We start from the raw sequence: 25,765 nt of genomic DNA on the forward strand, positions 1-25,765 counted from the left end.
AGAAAGCCACCACTCAGTGCAATAGATCATATCACCATTAATTATTTGCTTTGGAAGTAGGACCCATAAAACCACACTCATAATGTTCCATTATCTGAACTGCCTCATTGATTCTTTTTGAAGTAACCATTTACGGGAATTGATGAGTTCTGAATATGAACATACACAGGTGTACATATGTGTGTACATGTGTATATACATGTGAAAACAATAACCGAAATGTACTGAGAGCTTCCTATTGAGTGCAAGGCATTGTGATTTTTACACAGAAAAATTTCAGAACCAGAGTGAATTCCTCATGTAAAAGGAGGGTTTCTTTTATAAATGCATGCTTGAGATGAATAGAATAAAATACTAATATAAAAAAAGAAAAAAAATATTAATATGTTATTCTGGGCGGGGTTGGGGGTGAATGGGTGACGGGCACTGAGGGGGACACTTGATGGGATGAGCACTGGGTGTTATTCTATATGTTGGCAAATTGAACACCAATAAAAAAATAAATTTACAAAAAAAATAATAATATGTTATTCCTAGTGGCCACAGGCTTACACAAAATAAAACAATCGGATACGTACTTTTAACTCACTTCACTAAACTTGTCACATAGGCTTTTTGGGAGGTGACAATCATCCTTTGATTATAGTTGGCTCCAATTTATGTACATAGAGTAGCGAAATGACTTGAAAACTAGCCTGAGGTATCAGCCTTAACAAGCATGACCTAATGGGGAACGAGGGCACCAGTAACCATACATATCGGTTCTGCCAATTATCCCTTCGGGGAGAAATTCCACTGATCCATTTTGACTGAAAGTATGATCTAAAGAGTTCTTACATCTGTTCTGTTACAGCATGTGTAGACCACAGACGAAATATTTTAGTACTGGAACGTAATGATATATAAAAAGCACAGAATTTGGAATCAGGTAGGCATTTAATCCATGTCCTAAGACTCTTCGCCAAGTATATAGGTTCTCTGAACCTCAATTTTCTCATCTGTAAAAGAGGAATAATAAATCCTACTTCATTCGTAAAATGGTTATAAGGATGATGGATGCAAATCATCTAGCATATATTCACTAATCCACAAATGGTAGCTTCCTTCAACTCCCTTTTGGCTGATCTCTTGGTTTGATAGGAAAAATCTGGGCATCCAAGCAATATCGGACAGATTGATGCCTTATCAGGAAGCTCAAGCTCAATACTAATTCAGTATGGAAAAAAAAAAAGTCTCCTCATTTCTATCAATCACCAGTGAAATACAAACACTATGTAAATTACACATTAGTCTCAGATACATTTTTTAGAGGTTGGGAAACCAGCCAAGAAACCTGTAGTGTGTAGGTAAATGATCTTATACTCGAGGCTGAGTAAGTGGAAAGTACTGTGCTTTTATTTCTATAACAAAAGAGCAACTCATCCTTAAATACGAGGGTTTCAAATTTTATAAAACATTTGCCTTTCTTTGGGATATTTTGGGGAGCCATGGCCCTGAATTTTTAGCCACCTTTCCCTCCTCTTCTAGAGCACACGGTAAAGGACTCTCATGCATTCCTAGAAAGGAGTTAATGCCTTCTTAGGTACCAGCACGGCCACCCTGACTAGGCTTTTGCAGGCTGACAGATGGGTGTCTCAGATAGGTAGATACATTTGCACATAAGGTTTAAGTGGTGAGGAAAAAAGTGTCACGTTTGATGCTGATGAATTCTGGTAATGAGATTCTTGTCGGAGGAGGATTATGGGCCCTGCCCCTTTTGGCAGCTTTCTGCAGAGTGAAGTGGAATAGAAGCAATATGCTTACAGATGTTGATATGCCTGTTGCCTTGGCAACATCAGCCCCTGTCTTTGTGGCCGCTGCCAGGAATGCAGCATCTGGCTCCGGCCCCATCTGTTGTACTGACTGCAGCATCTGCCTCTACCTTTTCTTCTGTGTGTCTAGCTTGGGCTCCTTGTCCTCTGCCCACCCTCTGCTCTTGCTCTCTGATCACAACATCTGCCGCTATCCGCGCTTGCTGTAGGTAGACAACTGCAGGTGCCGAAGGGTGTCGGCCACCCTTAGTGGCTGTCCAATGTAAACATTCTTTTACCTGTGAAAAGCCGTTTCACTGAAGATGTTTTCTTTAGTCATACTTTCTATTCCTGATATTTGGATGATTTCCTTGGCGACTTCAAATTTGCCATTGTAGCATGCCCTAGAGTTCAAGAAAACATTTGGATGATAGTAAGAAGGTGCATGGAGCATAGCTGGAGGACACATGGAACGCTACGTATTACTCACAGGTGCAAGGGGGTATCTCCGTAGATATTAACAACATGTGGCTGAACTTCACTATCGCTCTGGAGCAGGTACTTCACTATGTCATGGTGTCCAAAGCGGGAGCAGAAATGGAGGGGGACGTGGTCTTCATTGTCCTGAGCATTCACTGTCATCAAGAAAGGAAAAAGTATGTTATCTGGAATCCTCTGCGTCTCAGCCTTCTCATGGGTGGTGTCAGGAACTTTTCTAAGTGCCTGAGAGACTCCTGGAAATTGCCAATTAATGTTAATAATAAAGGAAATTAAGTGCAACCAATTTAAAAAGTTATAATTCTGTTCTATTGCCCATTACCACATTACACAGGCTTTCTTCTAGCTTCCATAAATTCTATGGAATGCATCTAATCAAATCTACCTTGCACAATGGAATAGTTCAGGGAACTAATAAGCATCCAAAAGATCCTCATGGTCTTATTTCCACAAGTATCTCCTTCCAAATTGATTTTTTCCCCCTTTTTGTAAGATGCTAAAGATTTTACCAAAATCCTGGCTAAAGCACCATTGCCAGAGATTTTGGTTCAATAGGTTAGGGTGGGGCCTAGCACTGCGTGTATTTACAACACTCTGTAAGAAGGTCTCGTGTACCCTTAACTGAGAATTATCATACTATCATACACACACAGTGTGGTGTAACGCAAAGACAGGCATTAGAGTGAGGCCGACCTCATTCATTATATTTCCTTAGACAGTTATTGAAATCCAGTTGTTCACTCAGTAGTGGGCATCTGTCCTCTCTTTGGCTCAGCCGACCTCATCACCCTTTGGACATTTGGAAAATTCCCTGACTAGAGGCCAAGACCATGTTTAATTATAGGAGCTAAAAATATGTTTTCCAAGCCTCCTTTGCAGGGAGGGCACAGGATTAGCAGAAAGTGGCCATATGTCCCGGTTTAGGCTCTATCCTAGCATAGTTTTTAATAGTGGCCCTTTCACTCTCAGCAGTGCCCTGGTTTGGACACTTATCTATGGGCTGCTCCAATCAACACATTATGTCAGACTCTGACATCAGAGCTGATGACACAAAAAAGCAGAACCTGATCTATCTTGGCAATGTAGCAATAGTAGAGTAGTTCCACCCAGTTTCTGGTGGTAGTGATTCCAGGTGGACTCAGTGCCCTACACTGTCAGTGCCAGAAGCACAAGTTACCTAGCAGTGGCAACGTGTCTTCAAATGACTACTCTTGGGCTGTGGTTGTGGACGCTGTTCCTCACTGTGACAGTTCCAAACATGGCCCTCTAACCCGTCCTGGGGAAGATTCTGTGCTCTGATATTCTTTAATATATCCCTTTTATGCTTAAATTAGCAAGTTACTTTCCAACGCTTGCAAATAAGAACTCTTGATTGATACCTACTCATTCCTCAACAAGTATAAAAGGATCACTGTGCGCCGAGAACCCTGCTGAGTGTTGGAGATACTGATTTATTATCAATAACGATGGATATAATAGTAGTGTTGTTGCAGGGATGCTGAAAAGATTAAAGAAGATCATTACCAGAAAGTATCTAGCATGATGCCTGCCACATATTAGACCTTCAGTGAAAGTATGTATTCTCCTTTTTCATAAATTTCCCTCCTAGAAATCTGCTAAGTGCTAAGGCCAATATGCTACCAATATATAGAATCTATAGCCTTAAATAACCTGAAATCTAGTTGAATATTCAATAATTTCAGGCCTGAAGAAATAATAACTGAGCACCAGCTAAATTCTGGATCCGCTTCAGCAGAACTTTTAAAACTAAAATAACTGAATCATCTGCTCGATAACCATTTATTGTATTTGATTACTTTGTTAATCTGTACAAGGTGTTTTATTCAAAATAGAAAATACAGTCTTTAGCAAACCCATGTATTATCATTCTTTTATGCATCTATAATAAAAATTATCTGTAGAATCAAAAGGATTGAAGAAAAAAAATAAAGGATAGATAGGAAGAAAAAGGGAAGATAATAATTTTTAAAGTGTGCAAGTAGCTTATTACTACTGTTGTTACAATCATCATTTAAAATTTAATGAACACAGGTCTGTGGCTGCTATATTTGTAGACAATGATTCTTATGTTATTGTCCTGCAAGATCTTAAGCCAAAGGGAAATCTTTAACAAAGTCACTGAACTTCTCCTCCCAAGGCCGTTATTGAAAAATAAATCTTTGAATCTTTTTTTATTAATGAGTGGCTCAGAAGGACATCCTTACTTCAGAGGAATGTCCCTGGTTATTTTGATTATCTTTCTTTTCATGATACCTCTCCTTTGTTCACATTCTGTTGGAAGCCAAGGAAAGTCAATACCGTAAGTCAATGCTTTAGAACGGTAGGGAGCCCAGGGCTACTGGAGGTCACATAAGAGGCCCTGAGGTCCAGAGGGGACATTGTAAAGCAGCATACGGCACAATCTTCCATTAATTCATAGTTTGCCTTTGGCCATCCCTAGCCCCACCCAACATTATTCTTCTCTAGTTGAGTCAGTAAACTTCAAAGTAGATTATCTACTTGGTGAATTATGTGCAGTGGCCTAGATGTTCTTTTCAGCAAAGAAGATATAAATACCAACTGAAGGGTCAAGCGAGGAGAGATCTGGATCAGACATAGGGTTTATAGATACACGTCTATTTTTCTGCTTCAGCCATTGTGATCTACCTAGCTTTGTCTTGGATCAGTTTGTGTGGTGACCAAAAAAAAAAAAAAAAAAAAAAAGGTGTATATTATTATATCTTATGTGAGGGAAACTGAATGTATGAATGGTATTCTATTTGCTCTAATTTCACATTTTATTGAGAGTTAAACAAAGAATTTCAAGCAAAGAAATAGATGTAAATCATTATTAGGAAAGTATTTAGTGCCTAGTCCTCTACTTTGAAGAGTGCATGTGTTCAGCAACGTATTTTGAAAGAAAGATAGGGAGACTGGGTGGGTGGACAGATACTCTTTCTTGCTTATCTCTGCTTATTGATCTTAAAGATAAAGTAAAAATTCCCATAGTAATCCAGCAATGTAAGCACTTCCCATTAGCTCTCTAAAACAACTCCCAAGTGGGTCTTAAATAGACGTTCAATAACAAATCTGTGTAATAGCTCTGACGAGATATAGTTTTAGAAATAAAATCCTTCCTTTTACTGGCCAAGCCTTAGAAATTTTTTGTGACTCTATATAATATCCAGTTCCATGTGAAAGGAACTGTGGCATTTAATAGTCAGATGACAAAAAATTAATAAATTCTGGGTTTAAAATTTTCCATTTTTAACTTATTAAAATGATATGTTGTGAAGGCTCGATCACTACTTTCTTCTTATGGAGTCCAGTAATATTTTGACCTTTTCAATCTCATTCAATAAGTATTACATTTCTCCTTTTTCATTTTCTTAAGTGGTACAAAGAAGACTAGAGACTTGAAACATATGTGACTGAATAGGTCAGCCTCCCAAACATGCCCAACTGAAGAGGTTGCTTTCAGAATTACATTTTGGATAATTTTGTAAGCTGAATTTATTTTCATTTGTGACATTCTGTTGCCATGGAAACATACTGTAAATAACAGATTTTGAAACGTGCCCCTTTTGGGGTCATTAATTTACTCTTGCTCTTATGTCCACTTACTACAGCCAAGGGCCAGATCTAAAATAAATTATCTGGAGGCTTTGCTACACTTTGGAATAAATGAACTAGCTGATACTAAAACCAGTGCAGTGTCCAGTAGCACCACAGACCTTCTAGTTTATTTTTTGTGACTAGTTAAAGTACAAAAGGGACTTAAATATCAAATGTGTATTAGAAGGAAATTAAAATACATAAAAATCTGGGTCATGTTGTCTCTTGATACTTTAAATGATTGAGTAGGAAGCATATAGTGCTTGTGTGAATCAGAAAGTGCCAAAATTTATATCATATGATGCTGGCATGTAGGGGGAATATGGGTGCAATATACATTTCAATGCCTTTTGTAGAAGAGAACTTTGATCCCGGAGACGTGCTGATCAATGATACTCATTTTGACACCACCGAGCTTTGGAGTTGCACACAGGAATAAAAAGCTGAGGTTGGCATCGATAATAAAAGCAAAAAGTGAGCTGTTCCTGACCCTTTGGAAGAGTGAGACAGTTTCAAAAACACAATTATGTGTTCAGTGGTTCATACAGGTGTACCTCCGCCTATGCTAAACCAACAGAATCAAAGAGACTGCTTAAAAAAGGTCTAAGGAACAGCATTGCTGCATCCGAACAACACAGGTTATTTATGATAATCCTATAGAAAAAGCCCTCAGTTATTGCATCCTGGCTCATAGAAAATGACACCAGCTATGTTTCTCAAACTTCACAAAATAAAATGGCCCTCTTTCCAGCAGAGAAACTGGGAACGGCCCTAGCCTCTTCCCATACTTCTCTCTGGAAGCCTTTATGTTTTCCTTATGTGCGGGTAAAAACATTGATTAGCTTTATTAACTGAATATTGATCTCAATTTTGGACCAAGGCACTGGCAGTTCGAGAGCTCTGACAACCTTGTCCTTTTGTAAATGTGCATGGTTTCTGCTGCAAAGGCCAGCAGCTCTTACAGCTGGGCTTTTAATTAGGTCTCTTGGGGGTCAATGGAAGAATGTTGGATATGCCTGAGAGAATTTAATGACAAGATGTAACTCTGAGTGAATTTGTGTCAAAAAATAAAGTTTGTAAGGAAGAGAAAAAGAAAAAGAACTTTTTACAACACTCTACTTTTTTTTTTTTAAGATTTTATTTATTTACTCATGAGAGACACAGGGAGAGAGAGAGGTAGAGACAGAGACAGAGGCAGAGGCAGAGGCAGGCTCCATGCAGGGAGCCAGACATGGGACTTAATCCTGGGACTCCAGGATCACACTCTGGGCTGAAGGCGGCGCTAAACCATTGAGCCACCCGGGCTGCCCTCGACACTCTACTTTTGATCAATTTTCTAAAATTAATTTTATAATTAAGAAAATTAAGAGTTGTGGGAAATTCTATCCTCTTAACCATAACCTAAAACCTTCTGTATCTTCTAAAGCTTATTTCTTCTAGCCTGATCACACCATAATGCTGTTTCCACTAAAAATAATAGTAATATCAAATATTGAGGAGGATACGGGCAGCCACTGATACTCTCATATATTGTTGTGGGGTTAAAATTGTACACTTAGGGAAACTGTTTCTGATTTCCTAAAAAGTTAAACATATGCATACATAGCAATTCCACACACACACACACACACACACACACACGTATATATATATATATAACCCAAGGGAGATAAATATACATGTTCACAAAAAAAGAATTGAATAAGAATGTTTCTGGCATCTACATTCATAAAAGCCAAACTCTAGAAACATTCAAGCATCCCTGAGGAGGACGATGGATAAGCAAATTGTGGAATATTCATACAACTTCAGCAATAAAAAAGAGCAAACTACGATCCATGCAACAACATGTATAGAAGTTAAAATCATACTGTCAATCAAAAGAAGGCAGTCCCAAATTGTAGGAAGTTCAAGAACAACAACAACAAAAAAACTAAACCTATAGCAATAGGAGCCAGAGTATTAATTACCTTTTGTGGTTAAAGCTATTTACTGAGATGAGTTCTACTTTCCCTATGAATATATTCTACATCTTGATCTGGGTCATTTTGCATGGAGAGTAAATATTCACTTAGGTCAACATTTACTTAATTCTGAGAATTTTACTATATGCAAATTTTACCTCAATTTAAAAAAAAAAAAAGATTGGTGGAAAAATAAAATGAGAATAATTTATCCAGGAAAACCCTTTAGTTTTATTGAAGCATCTAATATATTAGGAGTTGAATGAAAATGTATACAAAAAGATTAACATATAGATTTAATTATTACATTAAAAATAATAAATTATGGTTTGTAGAACAAATTTGCATATGTAATTAAGCAGCCTCAAATTTTTTCTCTAATAAATAAGGAAAGTGCAAGTAAAAAAATACACATAAAGTAAAAAATAGCAAATGCCTTCTAAACATATAATCTTACCATCTGCTTTGCTGCCATCTTCCATCAAGAGTTTTGCAATATTAAAGAATCCTTTTGCAGATGCTAGGTGGAGAGGCCTATCTCCAACCTCACCGCTTACATTTACATCAGCACCAAATTTCAAAAGAAGGCGGGTTACCTAAAGAATCCATTCATTTGAAATTAGTATCAAAAGTCAAACAATAATGCAAAGCTTTCAAAAGTATGGAAGAAGACATATAATTAAAGCCTCCTCTTAAATTATTTTTACCTGAAAATAACAGAAAATCCTAACTTGATTGGCCTAAACAGTAAGGAATTTATTATTATATCACCTAACAAGAAGTCTAAAACTAGAGCAATTTCAGGGTTGGTTCTTCATTGTACATAAATAATCCTCCCTAACGTCCTTTCCAAAGTCATCTTCTGGCCAGAGCCAGCAGTGTTTACTCGATTCTCAATTTTCATGGCAACACCATGCATAGGTCACTGGTGATCATCTTGCTACTAGAGTTCTGGGTTCTTTTCTGGATTTGTGAGTAAATGCTGATAGCTGCACTAGCTTTTCCTTAATTAGCTGAGATCCACGTCCAAAGGGAGAGAGAGAGAATGAAGTATTAAACAACTTAGGAGTCTTCCAGGGATTGTTTCAGGTAATTTATAGGATTTCTTTAAGTTATTTACCTACCCAGTTGTGAACGTTCCAAATAATTTCTCTAACTCTGACATTGTCTCCTCTGGGCATTTCAGAAGTCATTACAATGATCCCAAGAGGTAAGTTAGAAGGAATCTATGCCATTAAAGTAACAGTTATGGGTGGAAATCTCAACTCACCTGACCACTGAGGTGTTAGCATAAAAGTGAATTCAAACACTAAAAATAGTTTGACTTTCTACACGGCAGCAAATAAACGTGTCTTGGGCAGAAACCTTTCAAGAATATGGTACATATTTGATAGAAATTCTAGGCAAAAAAAAAAAAAAATTAGTAGTGTGGCATGTGGGGGAAACTTCCTATTGAGTGTAGTGGGTAAAGAACAAGGGTTCTGAAGTTAGGCTTTACCACCTTTAATAAATTATTTGACCTTTTGAAACTTCAGTTTCTTCATTATTAAGATGAGAATCACAATAGTTCCACTTCATAGAGTTGCTACAGGATTAAGTAAGTTATCACATGTAAAGCACTTAGAAAAGTGCCTGCCACTCAATAAATGTTAGCAGAAGTGGTAGCACCATGTGGAACATGTGTATTTTATCCATTTGTTGGCTAATGGGCAGACCAATACTTAATTCAGAAGAAATTGGAGCAGTAAAAGTCAGTCTCAAGAACTGTGTGTTCCTAAGCAGATGTTTCCACTTACAAAGACTCCATAAATTCTGATTATGTGATTTTAAAATGGACAGCTTTAAACTATCTTTGAAATCGATTGTCTATTAAGCACTATTATTGTATAGCTAGGAAATATTGCTCTTGGTCCAAAACATCTACTCTTCCACTTAAAAATAAGTAAATAAACAAATGGCAAAGAACATGGAACATTAGGCACATTTATATATCGAATGTACCATTCTCCTGTCAGCATATTTTAGCAAATGACAATAGCATCCATAAATTACTTATGTGCTGTCTTCGCACGCAGAAAGTGAGTCCCTTATCATAAAAAGGCCATCCACATTTTAGCATAATTTTAGAAGACTGTGACTATATATTCAGGGAAAGTAAACAAATTTAGCTATCCACCCAACTTGCATAGAAGCTCTTTATGTTTCTGTGGGTGAGGAGGTTAATCACCAAAGAGGATGACTCTACAAATAACATGCATTGTGTACATCCTGCCTCTGCCTAAAGTCAGAAAAGTATGGAATTTTTTCATCATCTGGGCTTTTAGACTGTACTTTCTGAAGCATTTTCAGTGCCTAGCTCTCCAGTACACTCCAGTGCACTCTGAGCAGCACATCAAATGAAATGAGAAATCTTTCCTAGCTATAGGTCACGCTTCACGGGTCTGAGAGTGTCCAAGCATATGCCAGATAGCAAAGAAATAAAGGCACAATGACTAGAAGAGCACAGAGACACAAGTAAGTTTGATTTTTAACTTGGAATCCTCAGGCAGTACAGTGGTCTGACCTCTGCAAAGGCAAAAAGGTGTATTTTTACTCCATGATTGAGTAAGACTAGAGATCTAGAGATATAAAGTAAGGGAGAGTGAAAATGGGATGTCAAAAGAACAGTTAAGCTTTGATTATCCAATTACATGTGTACTTCTGTTTTATTTGGTTCTATTTAGCTTCTTAAGGCTAGCTCAACGGCAATGTTTGAAAGTAGCACATAAAAATTTTATCTTTCAATACTTTAAGGTTAAAAATCAATAGACTTACTGTGTCCTGGAAGGTATGTCATGTAGGCTTTCTTTTCTATAGACAATGTGTCTTTTAACTCATTAGGCATCTACCTCTTTGGAAAAGTTTGACAATTCCATAAGATGTTAAACGTAGTGTTACCGCATGAACCACCAATTCCACCCTGAGATGTACCCAAGAGAAATGCAAACAGATGTCTACGTCAAAACTTGTACATGAAATGGAGGTGGGGAATCAGTGAAATAGATAAGAGGATTAAGAGTACACTTCTCTTGATGAGCACTGAGTAATGTATAGAATTGTTGAATCATTATACACCTGAAAGTAATATAACACTGTATGTTAACTATACTTGAATTTTTTTAAAAAAGTGAATATTCCAAGCAGCATTATTCATAATAGCCAAAGAGTGGGGGATAAAAATCCAGCGTCCATTAACTGATGAACGAATAAAAAAATCCAACATATCCATACAACAAAGTGGTATTCCACACTAAGAGGCAAGGAGGTGCTGATACATGCTATAGAGTTGATGAATCTTAAAAACCCTGTGCTAAGTGAAAGGAATCAGTCATAAAAAAACCATATGTTGTATGACTCCATTTGTAGGGAGTCTCCAGAACAGGTGAATCTGTAGAAACAGAAAGTATATTAGTATTGTCCTCAGGCTGGAAGGGAGAGGTTTGGAGAGAAGTCGGAAGTGCTAATGTATGCGGGGTTACTCTTGGGGGTAATGACTTCCTTCAATTAATTGTGGTGACGTTTGCAAAACTCCGAATATACTAAAAACCACTGAGTTATACGATTTACATTGACGAGGTAAATCTCAATAATAAAGTTGTTACAAATTTTAAAAGTCAATGGACTTTGGAGTGAGAGCCCCTGGCCTTGAATAATGGAGCCCCACCGCTTAGGCACATTTCCTGGACTTTCTAATTTGTGTCTCTGATAGAAGAAGAGGCTCTGAGGTACAGCAGAAGAACTTCGGGCTTTGGGATTTGACAGACCTGAATACATACTTTGGCTCTTCTCACCAGCTGCGAGACTCTGGCATGTTACCTGACCCGAGAGAGCTCGTGTAGATCATACAGCAAGAGGCCAGACAACACTTAATTTTCGGATTGTGGCAAAATTACAAAGAAGGAAAAAAAAATCCACACAAAGTGGATACAGTATGAGATCGCTTATATGGTAATTCTTGGCAAGTTCCTCAGGTTTTCGTGAAGGTCAAATGAAACTATTCATTGACTGAAGGCACACTGTAGATTTTAAAACATTCTCTGTATATTATTACCTTATTACAGAATGTCAAATTTTATAAATAACAATCCATTATATAATTATTTATTCAAAGCAAATTATATTTAAAACACGTATAATGTTTTTTTTTTTAATTATTTGGGCGATTCCATGTATTAGTTTCCCACGGTTGCAAATTGCCACAAGATTATTGGATTAAAACCGCACAGACTAAAAAAAAAACAAAACAAAACAAAACAAAAAAAAAAAAAAAAAAAAACCGCACAGACTATTTTCTTCAAGTTCTGGAGGTCAGAAATCTAAAATCAAGGTGTTGGCAGGTTGCATTCCCCCTGCAGGCTTTTATTTCCTTGCTTTTTCAGCTTCCATAGGTTGCCTGCATTCCTTAGCTTATGACCCCTTCTCGTATCACTTTAACTTCTTGCCTCTCCTGTCACGTCTGTTTCCTGCTCCCTATTGTAAGGACCCCTGTGATTACTTCAGGTCCCCCCAGATAATTCTAGGATAATCTCTCCAACTCGAGATCCTTCACTTGATCACGTCGGCAAAGTCTCTTTTAGGACATACGCAGGTTCCGGAAAATAAAACATGAACATACCTTCATCCTATCACATCCCAAGACAGTAAAAAAAAAAGAAGAAACCAAGTTTCTGAAAGATATTGTTTCACCTGCTGGGATGGCGGGGTTATAATTCGTTTTATTGTTACTGTGCCAGCATCATTGTAGTGATATTATCCAGCATTTGCCAAACACTTTTAGATTAATATCTCATCATATCAGCAACCCTATGAGGTAGGTACTATTTTCTCTATTTTGCAGATGAAGAAACTGAAAATCGGGGAGATGATATAACCTATACATGGTCAAAAATTCGGGAATTTTTAAAATTCAGACTGACAGATTCCTGGGATTGTACAGTGACTCTATTGCCCTTCTTGGGTCCTAAGATAGTAAAAATGGGTAAGTTGGCAGATGTAGTACTTCTATGAATTATAAATTCCTCAAGGGTGGAGCTGATGAGAATATGGCAAAAATAATTCAAAGGGTATCTTTGAATATAGATATATTCTGTCTTGAAAAATATTCTGTCTTGAAAAATAATTCAAAGGGTATCTTAAATATTCTGTCTAGGACAGAGAGCTCAGCAAGCCTGGAACTGTCCCCCGGCTTTTGGAGATCCTACCATCAGGCTTACCTGTTCATGTCCATAGTATGCTGCAATGTGCAGCGGAGTGAAAAAAACTGCATCCTGAACATTGACATTAGCTCCGTGTTGCAGCAGGACATCAGCAGCCTGGAAAGACAGAGAGAGCTCAGTGAAGACCTTGACTTAGGGCATCTGCCCATCAAAATTCGTTTTACACCCGCCATGCACAGCGCTACTTCAGAAGTCACCATCCAAAACAAAAGTTTTCTTCTGTCTCCCTCTCTGAAACCTCTAATGGCTTGTTTTGTCTCGAAAATGAAGACTGAACCCCTTGGTGTGGCTTTCCAATGTCTTCTTGGCTTGACGGCATCCTTTTTGAATGCATTTTCCGTTATTCTCTTTCGTAAACTCCATTATGTGGTAAAACTGCACTCCATTTCCTGCTCATTTGAGTCTTTGTTCACATCATTTCCTCAGCCAGGAATTATGTTCTTCCCAATCTACAGATATTTACACCCAAGCTGAACACCTTCTCCTCCAAGATTTCTTTGATTTTCCTCCCTATATGGCCAACCCACTTACTGAAATTGTCTTTCTCCTAAATCTCATACAACTTCCTTTCACGTCATATAGAACATTTAAGGAATTATATACATGCCTTTTCATCCGTACTAGAGCACAATCCTTGAAGGATAAAGTACATCAGGCTCATCTTTATGATCCTGCCCTGGCCTGTTGCTATGCAAATAGTTTTCATTCCAGAAGCATTTGGAATGAATGAATGGATGAGTGAATGAAAGAGCAAGTGAAAGACACAAGGAGCTGTTGGCCAACTGTCTTCTTTTTTTTTTTTTATTTTATTTTTTTATTTTTTTATGATAGTCACACAGAGAGAGAGAGAGGCAGAGACACAGGCGGAGGGAGAAGCAGGCTCCATGCACCGGGAGCCTGATGTGGGATTCGATCCCGGGTCTCCAGGATCGCGCCCTGGGCCAAAGGCAGGCGCCAAACCACTGCGCCACCCAGGGATCTCTGGCCAACTGTCTTCATTGAAAATTATAGATTGGTCACAAATCTGCTAACCTTCAAATCTCTTCTCCTCCCAATGACCTATTTCTACGTCTCACTTCTCTGGAAAATTGATCGGAAACATTTCCTTCAGATATGGTCATTTTTATTGTGGATTTTAACGTGCTGTCTATTCTTCATGTGCTCAAATAATATACATTTAGGAAAATTTTCAAAAGTCTGTTAGGCTTGGAGAGAAAACAAGAAGATGGGATCGAAAAGCTCAAAGGACTTACATTCTAACACCTCTTCTATTCCAATAAAAAGACTGCCTCCTCAGTCAAGTTTCCTTTCCTGTTTGAATCATAGCCCTTCAGAACTGGAGAGGGATCAGGGACAGACATGACATATCAAACCCCCATTAAAGACAAAGAAATTGAAAATGAGAGGAAATGTCTCAAAGTCCTGGAGCAAGTCTGTGTCAGCACAGAAGTGAATCTTTAATCTCTTGCCTCAAGCTTTGTTTCTGAGTGCTCCATGGTTTTAAGTAGTTTATTCATTCAATCATCCATTTATTCATGCATCAACACACAATTTATTGAGTATGTATGAGCTAAAACTGTGTTGTTTCACATGCTTATTCTCAATTTATTCAATCAGCATTAGAACTGGTTGCCAGACACAAAAAAGACGGGCTTCTTTTTTCTTAAGTACAAATGTTTATTGAAACATTATAATAGTAAAGAAAAAATGGAATGTTCTTTGTGGAAATAATATTAAATAAGTTCTCAAAACTATCACTTTTGTATTAACTTGGAAAGGAGTCCATTAAATACCTTTAAGTTAAATAATCACATGTATTCTTACATACATATTATGTATAGTTATGACTTAAAGGATAGAATGAAATATACGAAAACATTAATAGTAAATAGCTTTATAACGTGAGATTTCAAGGGAACTTCACATTTTTCTGTTTCATAATTTTTAGAACGATTTGTATTACCAGGAAAATGTCTTCCATTTTGAAACAAAAATTGGTAAGAAATACCAAATTTTAGTATTTTGGATAAAGTCACTTGACTCATATTTTTTTCTTTACTGTCTTCCCAATGAAATCACTGTTCTAAATAAATATTTGCATTATCCATGGGCAGAAGTAAAATAGGGGGCTGTTTAGAGCTTGTGAATATAGTTCTGAGTTAAAGCTAAACACACTTTTGATATTGGAACGAAAATAAAGCTGAGTTTTGGTGGTTTTGAGAAAAAACTTCTACTAACAAAGCAACATCTATAGTTCCAGGATATTTGAAATTCTTACCAAAGAAACTCTACATACAACAGGGAAAAATAGTCAAGGTTATGTTTTTGATGGTTTTGATGATTAATACTGAACAAAAATCAGAAGATAAAATACAAAAAGTGACTTAATGCTATAGATAGCAGAATGACAGAGTTTAATATTATAGACTTTTCAATTAATTTGGGCATAGCTACTCCTTTGTTCAATTACATTTTCTAGCTACCCAAAAAGGTCATTTATAAGATCAAAGGAATGTGAATTTTCATCAGGTTGATCAAAAGCAGCTGGATATGTTCTTTCTGTCAAAGATACACATTAGATTTTTTTTTAAGTTCTTTAAAATTATTTTTAATTTTTAAACATTTTTCTCCAAGAATTTCTTTAAATTCAAATTAGTTAACATAATAGTGTAATATTAGCTTCAGGAGTAAAATCTAGTGATTGAAAAAGATAAGGAATTCTTGTTAGGATATCTAAAATTTCTGGCAGTTTCAAAAATATAAACAGAGGTTGGGGCGCCTGGGTGGCTCAGTCTGTTAAGCGTTTGACTCTTGATTTCAGCTCAGGTCATGACCTCAGCGTTCTGAGATCAAGCAAGCCCTAGGTCAGGATCCACAGTCAGGGAGTCTCCTTGAGAGCGTCTCTCTTCTCCTTCTGCCTCTCCCCTCTGTGTGTGCTCTGTCCCTTTCTCACAAATCAATCAATCTTTAAAATATATATATATTAAAATATATAGAAAATATATTAAATATAAATACAAATATACAAATATGTATATATTTACAATATGTATATTGTATTGTATATCTCAATATATATATATTGAGGGGGGGGCGCTTCTGTACACTTCCAGAACAATACTTTTGCTGATATTTGGGTATTGCTAATTAACAATCCATAGAATAAATAATGTATACAGTGAGCTGTTTTCCTAATAAAAATTTAAAAATACCGTTAACATTTATTGAGGGCATTTTATGTCTTAGACCCTGCATAAATGGTAACTGGAGTGTCCTGTTTCACCCCAAAACACAGAAAGATTGGTTCTACTCTTCCATTTTAAAGGTGAAGAAACTGAGCCTCAGGAAGTCTAGATAACTTTTTTGAGGTCCTATAGCTAATAAAGGTAGAACTGGAATTCAAAGCTAGATCCCTTTGACTTCAAATATTTTCCATCAGGCCCTTGTGCGACCTTCATCTCATTAACACTAACCTTTAAGTAAATGATCTAAATGACTCAAGCTCAGACAAGAGGAAACATTCTTTCAGTAGAAGCTCTGTAGATTCAGCTTGGACATGAATACCAGAGTCATTTATATAAAGCACTTGGTATCTTCAACTTCACATGCCTGGGAGTTCAATCTTAGGAACCTTTATAGAAGGTCACAAACGATCAAGTATATGAAGCTTTTTACAGTTTCTCTTATTTTAAATATAGCATAGAATAAAGTAGACAGCATGCATTTTTATTGTAATAGAAACTCTCAAATGTTAACATATAGAGCCAATTTCTTAGACATGGTTCCAGAACTTACTTTCATTCTAAAAGATAACGGCCCTTAGGCTTCAATAAATGGTTCAAAGCAAACTTTTTCCTCCTAAATTTGCACTTATCCAGTCATTCAGAAGGTCAATCTTTTGGATGAACATTCGTTAATTATGAAGTGTTGGCCTTCTGAGAAACTGTCAAAATGTAAGTCTTAATGAAACCACACAGAGTCATTATCGAATGGTAAGCTTTATTTAGTTTGTTTTAAAATTCAAGGAAATATTTAACCATTGAGAGCAATGCATGTTGGAATTATCTGAATAATGTCATATGAGTAGAATGCATTTACTGATTTTTATGACTTTTGGAGAGAGACTATGGAGAAAGTGTCTCTTAGTAATCTTATGGGAATATAACATATTGTAATGTACAAATATGATTGTCATATAGCTAAGACAAATACTCTTGTATTAACATTTAGGCTGGAACATATATCTATCAGATCATTTTATCCATGCTTTCCTTCTCCAGAACCTGAGAAAGTTGGTAAAGCAATTTTACATTCTTTTTACTACATGAAGCCCCATAAAGTCACAGCCTAAAGTACTTGGCACTATGCTTAGTATATGATAGGCATCCAGATAATTGAATCGGACTGTATTTCTAGTAAAAATTACACACACACACACACACACACACACACACACACACACCATCAGTTATAAGGGAATTTAAACATTAACAATTAGGACCCAATGATATGATAGAAATTTTAAATAATTCAATTCAACAAACATTTATTGATTGCTTATTTTATATTAACCTTTAGCACACCCCAGCATCTGTAATGAACTGTGATTAGAGTTATATATATATATAAATATATATATTTATACGCCTCCTGACTGCCCGTTTATATATATATATATATATATATATATATATATATATATATATATATATATATATATAATTAAGATTTTTGCAGGGCATAAAATCTGTTGTCATAAGGTTTTTTGATGAAATACATAGTTTTTATATTTTTCCTCAAAAACAATAACAAAACTACTAGTGAAATTGTTAAGTAGAAAAAAGTGTTACCACAGAAAGGATATCTTTATAATCTTTACGCTTTTTAAGGAAGCAAACTGTATTATACTTAGAGTTGTATAACTGATATATATGTCAGTATTGTTATTATGATTGAAGGAATGATGTTCAAATATGGTCTGGTAACTAGGTACCTTTTACTGACTGAAGAATAAGCACCAAAAAGTGCTTCCCACTTCCCAAGTAGTTGTTTTATAAGCATAGAAAATGGATCAGAGTTCCTTATTTTGATAGTAGAAATTACTATCATATATTACACTATACAGGTATTTTTATTTACCAATTGACTCACAAAAGGGCCAACTGGAGCCTCTTCAATTTTCAGGTTGTAATTTAAATACTTATTTGTACATTCTGCTTTTCTTCTTAGAAACTTTCCCTTTTCTTTCTCCACCTGTCATATAACGAAGTCTCAAGGTCAAGCTCATGTTCTTCACAAGAAATTTCTACAAATACTTTACCATATTGATAATTTCTTTCTCTGAATACTTACAGTATGTATTTTCACAACTTAATTTTTCCATTGATTATCACTGTTATATAAAACTACTATTATATAAAATTTTAACTTTTTTTTTCTCATGTTCTAAACTTGTCTCAGTGAAGTGTAAGAAGTTTGGACTTCAGGGAAAATAATTTTTCACTGGAATTTAATCATAATTAAAATAGTCAGAATTTATCATTTAAAATTCCAGAGATTCTAAAAGTAGTGTCTATAAGAGCAAAGGCCCTTATTGTTCTTCCTTGCCAAATGCTTCTCCTACAGTATGACTTTACCTTATCTGCCCTGGTCCCATTTAGCACTCCTTCTATACTTTGTTTTATGAAAGTCATTGATAGCAATGAAGGAAAAAAAAATAAAAGGCCGTATAAAGAGGAACTAAATGTCCCATGGGAGACAAGTCGAATAAAGTAAATTCTAAAAGGAATAAAATGGCAATCAAAATCAGTTGGAATTGTCAAAATTAAATATAGTGTCTTCCACATAGTAGATGTTCAATAAATACCTACACTTTTAAATTAAGATTTTCTTTGCTTTAAGTGATACCTCATTTTCTATAACTTTGTTCATCTTCCTCAAATATCTACTTATACTAATGCTTTAAAGCCACAATTTTCCCCTGCAGTATGCCTTTCTCTACTCTTTGTTACTGAGACTTACAGAGAGCAGAACCTTGAGACAACTAGGATAACACCCACTTCTGTTTATTGGAAAATCCATAGTAGTGACACTTTAGAGGAAAATGATTTATTTTTTATTTTTAGGTTCTTCTTACTTAAAAAGCTTTTAAGTTTTTATTTTAATCTCAGTTAACGTACAGTGTTATCTTAGCTTCAGGTGTACAATATAGTGATTCCACTATTCTGTACATGGCTTGGTGCTCATCACACAAGTGCACTCCTTAATCCCCATCACCTACGTAACCCAGCCTCCCACCCTCCCCTCTGGTAACCATTAGTTTGTTCTCTTTAGTTAAGAGACTGTTTCTTGGTTTCTCTGTCTCTCTCTTTCCCTTTGCTCATTTGTTTTGTTTCTTAAATTCCACATATGAGAGAAATCATATGGTATTTGTCTTTCTCTGACTGATTTATTTTGCTTAACATAACACTCAAGCTCCATCCATGTCCTGCACTGTTGGTGGGAATGCAAACTGGTACAGCCACTGTGGAAAACAGTGTGAAGTTTCCTCAAAAAGTTAAAAATAGAACTACCCTACGATCTAGTAATTACACTATTGAATATTTACCCAAAAATGCAAGAACACTAATTCAAAAGGACACATGAACCCCTATGTTTACAGCAGCATTCTTTACAATAGAGGAAAATATTGTCTGAAGTTTATGCCTCGTGAATTCAAAATGATCCCAAACATGTTACATGCAAGTTAATTTAGATTTGATATTTTCCAGTTATTTCCACTTCTAACTTTCAAAAATCAGTTCTTAATTGTGTCCCCTTAAACCACTGCCCTCTCTCCTAAACTTTATGGACAATCTTCCTTTAAAAGTAGTTTACCTTTTGTCCACATTACCTCACCTTTTATTCATTCTTCAGCCCCCTATACCCTGGCTTCAGGTCCCACACTTTAGTAAATTCTCTGTGGAAAATGACATCAAACGCCTCCTGACTGCCCATCCCAACGGATTTTTTTTTTATTTTTTTCCTTATTTTACTATTTATCTGCTCCCTAAGATGCTATCCTCTCTTAGGCTGATTGACGTTGCAGTCTTTGTTTTTGCTTCCCACCTCTCTGCCAACTTATTATTATTATTCCTCTCTGGAGGTGACTCTTTCTGTTCATCTCTTAAGTGCTTCTTAACTGTTGCTTTTTTCCTCACTGACAGGCATTTCCTTGTGTTTCTTCTTGATCTCCTTTGTCTGCTTTAATTCCTTTGTATTAAATTAATACATGCAAAAAATAAATTAATATATGCAAAGCACTTAGCACAATACTTGGTACAAAACAGTATTCAATAAATGGCAGCTATCTGCTATTTTGTAGTATACATTCTCTGGTTTATTCCATCTACTACTGCTACTACTATTGCTGCTGCTACTACTACAACTACTACTACTACTACTACTACTACTTTTCAGTCTTCCACATTGATCTTTTTAAAATTTATACTTTGATTCTTATTAATGTCAATTAAGCATTAGAAAGCAAAGGGAACTAATATATTTTTTTTTAAGATTTCATTTATTTATTCATGAGAGGCACAGAGAGAGAGGCAGAGAGACACAGGCAGAAGGAGAAGCAGGGTCCATGCTGGGAGCCCAATGTGGGACTCGATCCTGGGTCTCCAGGATCACACCCTGGGCTGAAGGCGGCGCTAAACTGCTGAGCCAGGAACTGGCTGCCCTGGAAACTAATATTTTTTTTAATGTGTACTTTGAGGATATCTATGAGCTAAATGAGAATATCTGTTTCAGGTATTGCTTTATAGCAATCTCATGGAATGTTATTAATAGCCTCATCTTAAAAATAAGAATACTGGAGATCCGAATTATACAGCTTGTAAAGAAAAGCACCTGAGTTTAAATTCAGATCTGTGGAAGTCCAAAGCACCATACTATCCCATGCTGTTTTTCTTCTTATTTGTGTTATTTTTTGTGGCCAGTTAGCAATCCCTTGCCATTTTATACAGGCTTGCAGAAGATATAGCTCTTAGTAGATGTTATTCTTCAAAGATTTCCAAACATGGTCATATATCCAGTATACCAGGAAGAATAATCCTGGCTATGTAATTGTTTGGAGTTGACTGGAAGACAAATGAAGTAAAATTTATTCTAAATAGGATTTGTTTGTTAGGGTTCTTAAAGAGTTATATACTATGGAAGGAAGTTTAGAATTTTTCTTAATTTTTTTCATAATAGGAAATCACCAAAAGATTTTAAATAGTTGTAAAGTATATTCTGATTTCCATCTTAAAATACCCTTCTAGTAATAGTATAGCAAATGGATTGAAGAAGGAACAAGACTGCAAGCAGGGTGATCAGTTACCAAGGTCCTACAATAACTTAAAAAGAGAGAGCTAAGGATAAAATGAGCTGAGTAGTAGTAGTGGCTTGGAAATGAAGAATGGGTTTCAGAGATAATTAAGGTGATAGAATCATACGACTTGGCATTGAGAGGACTGAGCACAGTGAGAGATGATGGGAAATTCTTAAAAAAGGATGACTTTAAAAGAGGAAGCCTCTGAGGGGAGATGAACTTGAAAATAAAACTTTTGTCTATTTTATGAAGTTAGGAAGTGGGAACATTACCTACCGTTTCTGTCTCTCAGATTAATGACTTGGAATAGCCAGTTTCTTCCAACTCCCCTTGGCGATTCACTGTGCTCTTATCCAACACCACAAGCTGTTTTGATTGAGGCCAATCCTTCAATCAATATGTGAACATAATTCTCAAATTTTGAAGCAACTACAAAAACTATGCTAATTAAATATACCAATAATTGCTTATCCATTTGAATTGAAGCTTGTCTTGCTTAGAAAACATTTCAGATAGTAGCATTTTTTTAGATTTAATAAGTACTTCTTTTGACTTTATGCTCTATTTTCTGTAAAATCTTCTACTTTTTAAATATATACTCACTTCTTGACATCCACTACAAATGTTAGGTGAGAACTCTCTATCATGTAGTCACAGAGTTTTTCACTTATTAACATTCACTGAATATTTTTGTAATGACTTTTTTTTTTTTTACCTGACATACCTCTAATTAAATATTTGAGTACAAAAACTTATTGGAAAATAGTTTCTTCAGGCTGTCACAGAAATGAGGTTCTCTTATGTGATCTTTCTCTTATTATCTCAGGTTAAAATTAAATTTGGTCTGAAAATTACTTAGAAAATGATTCCACAAGATAATATTATCAAAGAAATTAAAGGGAAGCTCCATATTCTTAAGTTGTAGAAATAGAGTTGAAGGATATATTACCATATATATTTATATATGTATAAAGAATTAATCAATTATATAAATGTATCACTTCTCAGGAAATGATGAGAACATAAGAAAAGCTGATGAATGAAGAAGAGTAATGAAAAGCAGGTCAAGGCTGGAGATACAAGTGGTGTGTATCATTTTATGAAAGTAATAATTGAAGCCAGGAGATAACATCATTTCCGTAAGGTAAGAGGAGATATTTATGGGATATTTACTGCTAAAAAGTGATAAGAAAGGGAGCCAGCAAAAGAAAAAGTCATCTAAGAAAGAAAAAGATAACAAAGGAATGATTATTAAGGAAGTCCGTGGAAGAGATAGTTTTAAGAAAAGCGGGACAACATTTTCTAAGTCTTCCAGCTAACCATCATTGTGCTATGCTATTTTCTTCCTTATAGATATACTTTTTTTTTTTGCAACATTTCCTTATGTGAGGGTCTTATTTTAAAATCCCTGGCTGAGAAAACAGGCTTTTCAACATTTACTATGTTATGAATATATCATGTTCCATGCATTTCAAAAGCCACAATTTTTTTTTCTTTCTTATGAGATTTACTTATAGAGCTTGCCAAAGGCCTAAGATTTTTCACTATATTCTGATTGTGGAGACTTGAAAATTGTAGTACCAGTTAGGCTTCCTCTCACTAACATTCCTCCCCACACTGCACACAGCCTGGACATCAGAACCACAGAGGGCAAGTAGCACCTGACAACCAGTTTTCTCATGATTTTTCTTCTCCAGCCCAAGTCACCTGTTCCTCCACCTTTGGCTCCTCTGCCAAAGCATTTTGAAAACAAGTGATTTTCCTCCACTTGAAAATCAACTTTTTTTTTTTTTTAAGATTGATTTATTTATTTGAGAGAGGGGTGAGGAGGGTCAGAGGGAGAGAGAATCTCTAAGCAGACTCTGTCCAGAGCCCGAGGTGAGGCTCTATCTCATGACCCTGAGATCATGACACTGAGATCACAACTTTGAGATCATGACCCTAGATCAAGATGAGCTTAAACCAAGAGTTCCAATGCTTAACCAACTGTGCCACCCAGGTGCCCTTTGAAAAATCAATGTCTAAAATACACTTTGAAGGTGAATTGGAGCCAACTAATAGAATATAGGAAGGAACACATAAAGATTTTGGCCCTTAGACAAGATTAAGTAATAAGAATCCTCCTAAAAAATTATATCAATGATTAATTTCCAGCAGCTGAAATTTAAAAACAAAGAGGACCGGGGCAGCCTGGGTGACTAGGTGGTTTAGCGCCACCTTCAGCCCAGGGTGTGATCCTGGGGACCCGGGATCAAGTCCCCAGTCAGGCTCCCTACATGGAGCTTGCTTCTCCCTCTGTCTGTGTCTCTGCTTCTCTCTCTGTGTGTGTCTCTCATGAATAAATAAACAAAATCTTAAAAAAAAAAAAAGAGGACAACATCAGCAGTTAAGTCTCAAGCTCAAGGGTTAGCCTGGTTATGAGCACAATACATAAAATATTTAGTGCTACTCTTTGTGAGCTTCCTCATCAATTAATCCAGAAAACTCACTATTAGAAAACTGTAAGACACTACCTTAATTCATATTAGAACAGCAGATATGGGTAATTAATTGCAACCGATAGGGTCTTTATTTAACAATAGAATTGAAAATGTTTGTCTACAACAGCTTAGAATAAGTGACACAATGAAAAAGGTAAACCCACAGTTGTAAAAATATTTTAACTGATTATGAAACACCAAGCATTGACAGGTATAGAAATCAATTATAGATAATTTTCCTTCTAGAGAAGGAGTTTATTAAAACAAAGAACACATATCATCTAGTCAAAGACCTATTATCAGGACAAAAACAGTAGGTGTAATGATGGTAAATGCATCAACCATTCCATTGGTTATATTAAACTAAGATAAATGCTGGGTGGCTAATAATAGATACCTACAATGAAAATAAAAAGAAGCACAGTATCAAATTTGCCCAAGTAGTTTCGGCTTCAGATACAGAAAGGGCCAAGAAATAACCCTGGATGTGACTCACACCCAGACTTTTCTAAAACCCATCACATGGGTAGCTAATGGCAGGACCTGGATAAAAGGGACCCAGGCTGGCTGGTTCCAGAGCCCACAGGCCTAACCAGTACAGTATACTATACTGCTATAGCCAGAATCCATTGCTCTAGGATATTAATTTTTCAGACATTTCAAACAGTATTTTTTTAATGTTTATTTATGAACTGAGAATTCAGCATAAGTAACATGATAGAATTGGGTTGGGTGGCACCTGGTGGTAAGGGGCATGACCCTAGCACTCTTCCTTCTCTCCCTATATGACTACTGGAACCTTAGACATCCAGAGAATGCATACTGGAAGTCATCGTTCCACAAAAGAGAGCTGCTAGTTTTTGGAGAATAAAATTGCCATCGCATCTACTTGCTAGATCCTCTGCTTCCAGAAGAAAACTGGGCAAAAGAACATGAGTTTGGCATCATGCCAAATTTCCTGGGTTAATAGAATCCATATCTTTCATACAGAACACATAATCCCTCTATGAATCCATTTCTGTATATATTTGTTATTACTTTGGAGAAAATATAAGTGGCATTGGCTATACATGATGTCAAGTAATTCCCTTGAGTGTAGGCTTGACCTAATGACTCATTTCTCATAAAAAGATTATAGCAAAAGTTATGGAATGTCACGTCCAACATTACGTTACAAAAAGACTGACTTTATTTCATTTGCCTACTCTAGATTTCTCCATCACTCTCTCTGGTGGCAGTCAGATTGATGTCTTACTACGAGCTTTCTTATGGACAGGGTCACATGGCAAGACACTGATGTCTCTGGCCAACAGCCAGAGAGGATCTAAGCTTGCCAACATTGATATGAGTGGGCACGAAAGGGAGGAATTCTCCCCCTTGGTCCTTGTGATAACTACAGTCCCACTTGACACCTTGTCAAAGACTCTAAATCAGGGGACCCAGCTAAGGGGGCCTGAAATTCCTGAACAGAAGCTGCAAAATAATAAATGTTTATCGTTTTAAGCCACAAAGCTCTGGGATTTTTTGCATAACGATAGTTAGCTAATATAATTGTTCATCAGTGAAAACAGCCAGGTCAAAACGGACTTCTATATTACTGTTTACTTGTGAGTATTAAAAGAAGAGCAACAGTTCAAATCAACAAATATTTTTAAATATCTAGGTGTTCTAGGCACTGTGCTGGGTTCTGGGGGCCAAAGATAAATTAATTGCTCAAAAGCAATATAAAGGTTAGTAGAAGAAACAAAATGAAGTAATTATGATATAAGATTATTATGGATTTAGTGGAGATAATGTGTAGGGTATC

General features: G+C 36.1%; 1 protein-coding gene across 2 annotated transcripts in view; it reads right to left on the bottom strand.

Annotated features, from left to right (window-relative positions):
* Window positions 1-25,765, bottom strand: part of LOC121487663 (serine/threonine-protein kinase TNNI3K) — a 282,331-nt gene that overhangs the window by 180,873 nt on the left and 75,693 nt on the right. For both annotated transcript variants that reach the window (XM_041749611.1, XM_041749610.1), the window contains exons 6-9: window positions 13,120-13,218; window positions 8,325-8,463; window positions 2,281-2,425; window positions 2,090-2,194 (exon numbers count right to left, since the gene is read on the bottom strand). In XM_041749611.1, coding sequence (XP_041605545.1) covers window positions 2,090-2,194; window positions 2,281-2,425; window positions 8,325-8,463; window positions 13,120-13,218 — 488 coding nt within the window. The remainder of the gene's footprint in view (window positions 1-2,089; window positions 2,195-2,280; window positions 2,426-8,324; window positions 8,464-13,119; window positions 13,219-25,765) is intronic.

The sequence above is a fragment of the Vulpes lagopus genome, chromosome 3 (genome assembly GCF_018345385.1).
Source record: "Vulpes lagopus strain Blue_001 chromosome 3, ASM1834538v1, whole genome shotgun sequence".
Classification (NCBI taxonomy): Eukaryota; Metazoa; Chordata; class Mammalia; order Carnivora; family Canidae; genus Vulpes; species Vulpes lagopus.